Below are 6,886 nucleotides of genomic sequence, written 5' to 3'. Positions count from 1 at the left end.
CCGGTATAATCACCTGTTGCCCATGACTATTAGACTTTCTATAAGTACACTAAATATTCTACGAATAAATGACATACAGAGGATATTAAGATTAATGAAACTACACTAAGAACAGATACTCTCTAATGAATGCAATGAATGACTGAATAAATATAAACTTGTTTGAATGAACTTAACCATTTGTTCTTTTCAATTAAAAGGGGGCAATTTGGTTTGATATACACATTCAGAAATAATGGACTTAAACTTATATGATCAACAGAACATCAGTTTCGACTCACCTCAACCTTAGCGCTGTTCTGGAAGACTGTTTGGGCCTTGTGAGTTAGCTGTGCAAAACATGAACTAAGGGTGGCCATTTTCTGTCTTGCTGGATACACTAATTCTAATTCCTCACTCTCCATATCTCCTGCAACAGCAAATAGAGGATGTGTATTAATATTTTGAAACACAATGTTAATGGTAAATTACTAATTGAATAATAGACTTCAAAGTTTAATCAATAATATGGGCTCAACTTGGCTTAGACATCTTAAAAGAAACATTATAAATTATAGAATATGCTTGGATGTTACCTTAAAAACATGAAACAGACTACAACTGAAACAATTAAAGTACGGAGACAACAAGTGCTTTCATACAGAGCAAACAACACACTCAGAAGTAATCAAACCAAAGTTATGAACTGAGAGGGGGGTACTACAACATGCCTTAAGCTTAAGGTGTTGAGGTTATCGTCACGTCACTAAGTGTGTGTATTATTTTGCCAGATTTCCACATTTATTACAGCGCGTCTCAGCACACAAAAGGCATGGACGAACTTTCTCCCACTTGAGAGATACATTTCCGCGTTTTAAATGAACCAAGATATGAGTCTGTGGGTTTGTTTATGTATTTTGACAGAAGCAGAAAAGGTGGCAGACGAAATTTTCTGGGCTGTTTGGGACCGGGTTCAACGCACGGGCACTGCATCCATGTGTTTGGCCGAAGTCTTTTCAAATACATGAAAACAACAATGAATGGTAGATTAACTTACCTATAAGCAATTCTAGATCAACATAGGCTTTATCAAATTCTTTTTCTAATAAATCTAACCACCGAAAACTAACTCCGATGGCTGCCATTTTGACGTGAACAACCTGACTGGAGGGTATGTTCCTTTCGACTCCACGTTTCGTTCGATAAAAGCAGTGTTATCACTAGTTCACGGCCTCCCTTCTGAAGCCTGTAATGCTCACCTTAGGCTTAAAATAGTCCAGTTTTTTAAGATTATGAATGAGATTTGTATACAAAACACAAAAAGTTCATATCATATCAATTGAGCGTTTCAACGATGGTCATTTTGGGGAAATTTGTCATTTGACAGTTGTTACTATTTGATACTTGTTTTTCTCTCTGTTTCTCTTCTGCTATTTTATCAACAAGCAACAAGCATGGCTGACTCTGTGTCCGTTGGGAGTGATATTCCCGAAAATATATCTATTGACACATTAAATACTGAGCTTGAGGAGGTAAATGTACAAATGAGACAACGAGATTTGTTTTCTATCACTCTGCATACCAATACCCTTAAAATACTTATTAGCATAACGAAATACTGGACGCCGCTAAATTTGACAGTTGTCACCTCCTACCTGAAAGTGACAGTTTTTCAATGGAAATTCTTGTGGGACTCAATTCGTTCATATTTCATGTTCGTTCTACAAGTCTTTTCACAGAATTTGTCCCTACTATGCAGTTGTTATTGTTATTATCTATAGTATCTTCTTTCTTGAGGTTATGTCTTCTTATGTCAGTACTATTTATTTATTTTATTACTCCTCCTAGCTCGATGATAATGAATATGATATACCCCCTGTTGAACATGCACCAACTCTGGAAAGTATTCTTAATGATGTTGATGACAGAGGCTCTATCAGTGAAGATGAAGTGTCTGGGAATCACCTAATTCATCCAGGAGAAGTATTAATATTTCTTTTAGACTTCATTCATTTGTTGAAATTAAAAACTTTCAGGTAAACTTATCTTTTTTGTTCTCTTTTTTCTCTCTCCCATAATTTTTGGTTTTTAGGCTTTTGAAACCTGGTCTATGGGCAGCATAGGCGGACGAAGTAGAAGTTCTTCAGAACGCCATAGTACAACTAGATCCTCATCATCAAGAGCCCCCAGTAATGCCATTCCTGTCAAAGCCGGATCTATTCTTCGGCATGTTATTCTAAAGGCTATATCATCTCAAGTGGTTTCTGCAAGTGTAAGAAAGTGATATGATGTCTGCAATACAGTTTTGTACTCTTATCGTATATAATAATAATTATACAATTTCAATTTCTTTTCAGGATCGCTCAGATGCAGGTTTGCCCACATGTATAGCAGTGCAGATCATGGTTGCTGTTGGCACGTCTCATGGGCTTGTCCTTGTGTTTGACTCTTCACAAACTCTGAGATGGTGTCTTGATAGCCAGGACAAAGACCAAGGCTCTGTAAGATCCCTTTGTCAAATTGTTCTTTTGATTGTCATGGTACTGGAAGTCTAGTGAGAGAGTATAATTTTGCATCTTCCATTTTGCAGGTTTCAGCATTGTGTTTTAATTATGAAGTTACTAGGTTACTTGTTGGTTATGCAAGGGGCCATATTCTTATGTATGATGTAAAAACAGGAAAACTGTTACGCACAATGACAGATGTACACGCACCTGGGACAGCAGTGCTACATGTCAAGGTAATTTCCTTTACAGTCTTGTCCAATTCTCATTTGTTAATCTTTTGTCATTGATTAACATTTGAGCTTTTTCAGTTCACAGACAATCCAAATTTAGCCCTCTGCAGTGATAGTGGTGGATCTGTATTTGAACTCACTTTTAAACGTACCATGGGGGTGAGAGGCTGCTCCTCCAAATGTTTGTTCTCAGGTAGCAGGGGTGAAGTGTGCACCATTGAACCATTGTTACTTGATTCTGTACCTGGCCATCCTTTGCATGGTACAGTTCTTGTAGCTATGGCTACACTTTCAAAGGTGATTTTTAATTTCATGGTGCAGATAAAGTACTAGTTATTATTGAAACTAATTTTCCATTTGTTTTTCTCGTAATCGGCACCTAGATAATTGTTGTTAGTATCCGTCCAAGAATGAAGGTGTTGTTTACCTTCCCACTCAAGGCACATCCAGCTACTTTACCCCTAGTATCGTGGCAGTTTGTCATTATTCAAGTTGGTGAACAATCAAGAGTTGTTGATCCTGTTCTTGCATTTGCTAGGGAATCTACTGTTCATTTTTATCAGGTAAGCAATTATTATTGTTAAGTTTGCTCACATTTATTATTTACATTCAACGAATATATACCCAAGTTTTTGTTTTAAATTCAAGGTTACTTTAGATATGGCAAGTAAAATCAGGTTGATTCCTCTCCAAAAACTATGTGTTCCATACTTGCTTCTGTCTTTACATTGGTTGAATCCAAGGACTTTAGCGACTGTAGACACACTAGAGCAAGTTCATCTTATAGATGTTCGATCTCAAATTGAGCTAGAGGTTGTAGATATATCTAATGCTGGATTAGTATATGGATCGAGTCACTTTAAGGGCTTGTCTACTGGTGGCAATGTTAGCAAAGCATTGGTAAGCCATATGTTTATCCTCATATCTAATGTGAATGTTGACAGTTTCTGTTATAACTGAAAAAAACATTGTTTTCAGGCTCTCGCTGGAGAGCGAGCATGTTATAATTCACTACTCAGTTTTGGTAATCAGATGGTCATTCTGGGTACTAGAGGTCTTCATGTTTTAGGAGTTCGCACCTGGAAAGAGCGGTTGGATCATTTGATACGACAGGTTGGTCATTTTCAGTATGTGTTATATTCTCTCTAGCTCATGAAAGCTTTAATCAGTTATTGGTTTATATTTTCTTCCTTGACTAGAAAAACTACCTGGATGCTTTGGCATTAGCCTTGGCTTTTTATCAAGACAGAGCTAAAGCTGTGGTCGGATTGAAAGGACCCAAATGCAAACGCAGGGCTCTCACTCGTGATAAGGTTACTGTCCAAAAAATTTGAATTAAACTTTTGAAAACACTACAGTACATAGGGAGTAGTAGAATACTTATGATCTATCACATCTTTTCTTCCAGGCTATCGATATTCTCTATAAATATATCGAGTATGGTATTGGTCAGGCACCCAGTGCCACTGAGCATCTGTACCGTGAAGCAGTACCTGCTTGTGTATTGTACAGCATTGAATTGAATGAGCAGTAAGTTCAGTTATCCTATTTATTTTTGATATCATATTTCTGATGGGGCATTGGTTTATTGTCTAGTTTTGTCTGATTGTTACTTTTTTGTGTTTGTTTTTCCAGAGATATACTCTTTAACCAACTTTGGGAGGTTGTCTCACTTTATCCTGTTTCAAAAGCTATTTATTTAGAAGCGTTGGAGCCCTACTTATTAAACGAACAACTTACAGAAATACCACCACAAATTGTTCAGGACTTTGTTCAGCACTATTGTAATAATAAAAAACTTTTGGTATGGCAAAACTGCTCAGCCAATACATGAGCCATCTATAATTACCATCAAGTTTCTTCTACTTTTCTACTTTTTCTATCTTATTCCAGGCTCTTGAGGCATGTGTTGTGCATATCCCTGTGACATCCCTAGACTTTCATCAAGTGATGTCTATATGTTGGGAACATGGCTTGTATGATGCTATCATACATCTTTACACCAAAGGAATGCAAGATTATGTTAACCCTTTGCAAGAACTTTTGCATGTTCTACAGAATGCAATTGCTACGGGTAGGATTTAAAGTAGCTGAATTTGATCTGATAATACTTACAATGTGTGATCTATATTCTCTTCATTTTTACAGGGAGGCAGCTTTCAAATCAACAAATAACTTTAGGAAATAAACTTTTAGTTTATATAAGCTGCTGCTTGGCTGGAAGAGGCTACCCCTATGGGGATGTTCCACCAGACTTGGTGCAAACTGTGAAACAAAGGGTCTTTCAGTGTGTCACTTGTCAGCATAGCTTAAATGCCAAAGATACTGAACCAGTCTACCCCTATTTAAGGTAAAACATGTTTGGGCTAAATTATTTGTATTATAAAATACCTGGACTGTTTCAAAACGTAACTGCTTAATCTGCCTGTTATTAGGGTCCTACTCCAGTTTGACACCAAGGAGTTCTTGAATGTGTTAGCTCTGGCCTTTGAAGAACCAGAATTCACATCTGAGCTTGGTCTACGAAGAAAACAATTAGTTGTAGACATTCTCCTTCAACTGGTGGTGAAGGAGCAAGGATTTAGTGTAAGCTTAAAAATTTGATTTTTTAATAAAAGTCTAAGTTACATGTATGTAAAAATATATACACACACATACATTTTAAATGAAGGATAGATAACCTTTTATTCACAGGCAAGCCAGGTTGGAGCTTTACTGACCTTTTTAGCTCGCCAGTTGGCTCAAAATGGACCCTCTGATCGATTGCATGTAGATATTTCTTTATTTGAGCGGGTTGTCGATCATCTGACAGAGCCTGGGGCTGTGGGTTCCCAGAAAGAAGAGAGGGAACAAGCTCTTCTTGAACTCATGCAGGCTGGAGGTTTGAGTCAATTTGATCCAGAAGATCTGCTGAGGAAATCAGAGGAAGCAAAGTTGTGAGTACTGTTCATTTTTCTTTTATATTTAAAATAACATGGCCTTTACCTGAACTTAACACATTTTTTTACTTATCTTTAGTTACCGTGTAGAAGAACTTTTGCTACTAGAGCGAGGAGATGTTCATTTAGTAGTAGATTGCTACCTTCAAGATCATCCAAGGCGCATGCAAGTGTTCCAATTTTTATTTTCTGAGTTGTCTACCTCCCCCGAGATTGATAAAAGCATGCACACTTTGCTGCTGAACACAGTTGAGAAAAAACTAAAGGTAATAACTTTACTTTTTGATTATAAGTGCCCCAAGACTACATTTATTATCATCTAATAGGAAATTTCTTCTATCTTATAATTCAGGATCTAGTTGCTATTGATGCTACACAAACCGGCCAGTTGATCCATCAGTATTTGCATCCTAAACTTTATGAAATTATTGACAAGCTCAATAATGATCCCTCAGCACAGTATGCTATACTTCAAGGCCTATTTCTGTATTAGTATGTATTTCTTTGTCAAAAGAAATTTACTTGTTTTTTTTTTATTAGTATCTGTATTAATATGAACTGATATTGCAGCAACCAGAATCTTAGTCGAGAGGAGCCTTCGCCAGAGCCAGTTCTTGCGGAAAAGTATATTGAGTTATTATGTCAACACTGTCCAGAGAATCTATGTGACTTCCTTCAGACAAATCAGTGGTATCGACTTGATGAAGCATTGAATGTGAGTAAGCTTGGAAGTTGGAAGATATCATCTGCTTAAATGGTAGCAAAACTGCTTCATTTAATTTCTCTTTTGTTCTGTTAGACATCAAAAAGATTCAATCAAGATGAAGCAACTGCTCTTTTATTGGAGAGATCAGGTGACTTTTTGGGAGCCTTTTCTATGCTCTTGAATCGGTTGGAACCATATATAGCAAAGGTAATAGTCAAAGTACACCCAAATATTACAAATAACTAAATAAAGTTACATAAAATTTCTAAATTTAGAAATTACATCTAATAGCTTTTTCCTTTTTTTTTAGTTGGATGCTGAAAATACAGTGTCAATTCAAAAGATAAACACAATAACTGTTGAGTTAGTGCGACTTAGCAAGAAAGGATCCGTTGCATTGGATGTTTCAACCAGGCAAGACAATCTATGGTTTCCTTTGTTGAGAAGTTTGCTTAAAGCACACATAGATCATAAAACAGGTACAGTAAAATAAGTTCTAAATCTTATTTTTTTATTTTTTCATCT

General features: G+C 36.5%; 2 protein-coding genes across 2 annotated transcripts in view; one reads left to right on the top strand and one right to left on the bottom strand.

Moving 5' to 3' along the window:
- The window catches only part of LOC113215858 (uncharacterized), a 35,146-nt gene extending 33,993 nt beyond the window's left edge, over window positions 1-1,153 (bottom strand). Inside the window, exons 1-2 of the mRNA XM_052272599.1 lie at window positions 1,037-1,153; window positions 282-409 (exon numbers count right to left, since the gene is read on the bottom strand). Of these exons, the coding sequence (XP_052128559.1) occupies window positions 282-409; window positions 1,037-1,124 (216 nt within the window). The 5' untranslated portion in view covers window positions 1,125-1,153. The remainder of the gene's footprint in view (window positions 1-281; window positions 410-1,036) is intronic.
- Window positions 1,154-1,350: 197 nt separating this feature from the next.
- The window catches only part of LOC113211390 (vacuolar protein sorting-associated protein 8 homolog), a 21,043-nt gene continuing 15,507 nt past the window's right edge, over window positions 1,351-6,886 (top strand). The window contains exons 1-21 of the mRNA XM_052272598.1: window positions 1,351-1,511; window positions 1,828-1,962; window positions 2,072-2,251; window positions 2,337-2,480; window positions 2,570-2,719; window positions 2,795-3,013; window positions 3,100-3,279; window positions 3,365-3,616; window positions 3,695-3,829; window positions 3,916-4,029; window positions 4,125-4,246; window positions 4,352-4,520; window positions 4,610-4,790; window positions 4,865-5,066; window positions 5,152-5,302; window positions 5,411-5,652; window positions 5,735-5,921; window positions 6,008-6,147; window positions 6,226-6,370; window positions 6,455-6,568; window positions 6,672-6,840. Of these exons, the coding sequence (XP_052128558.1) occupies window positions 1,434-1,511; window positions 1,828-1,962; window positions 2,072-2,251; window positions 2,337-2,480; window positions 2,570-2,719; window positions 2,795-3,013; window positions 3,100-3,279; window positions 3,365-3,616; window positions 3,695-3,829; window positions 3,916-4,029; window positions 4,125-4,246; window positions 4,352-4,520; window positions 4,610-4,790; window positions 4,865-5,066; window positions 5,152-5,302; window positions 5,411-5,652; window positions 5,735-5,921; window positions 6,008-6,147; window positions 6,226-6,370; window positions 6,455-6,568; window positions 6,672-6,840 (3,409 nt within the window). The 5' untranslated portion in view covers window positions 1,351-1,433. The remainder of the gene's footprint in view (window positions 1,512-1,827; window positions 1,963-2,071; window positions 2,252-2,336; window positions 2,481-2,569; window positions 2,720-2,794; window positions 3,014-3,099; window positions 3,280-3,364; window positions 3,617-3,694; window positions 3,830-3,915; window positions 4,030-4,124; window positions 4,247-4,351; window positions 4,521-4,609; window positions 4,791-4,864; window positions 5,067-5,151; window positions 5,303-5,410; window positions 5,653-5,734; window positions 5,922-6,007; window positions 6,148-6,225; window positions 6,371-6,454; window positions 6,569-6,671; window positions 6,841-6,886) is intronic.

The sequence above is a fragment of the Frankliniella occidentalis genome, unplaced genomic scaffold (genome assembly GCF_000697945.3).
Source record: "Frankliniella occidentalis isolate FOCC.00 unplaced genomic scaffold, Focc_3.1 Scaffold212, whole genome shotgun sequence".
NCBI lineage: Eukaryota > Metazoa > Arthropoda > Insecta > Thysanoptera > Thripidae > Frankliniella > Frankliniella occidentalis.
The sequence above is the reverse complement of the archived record's forward strand: the minus strand, read 5'-3'. Positions and strand labels throughout refer to the sequence as shown.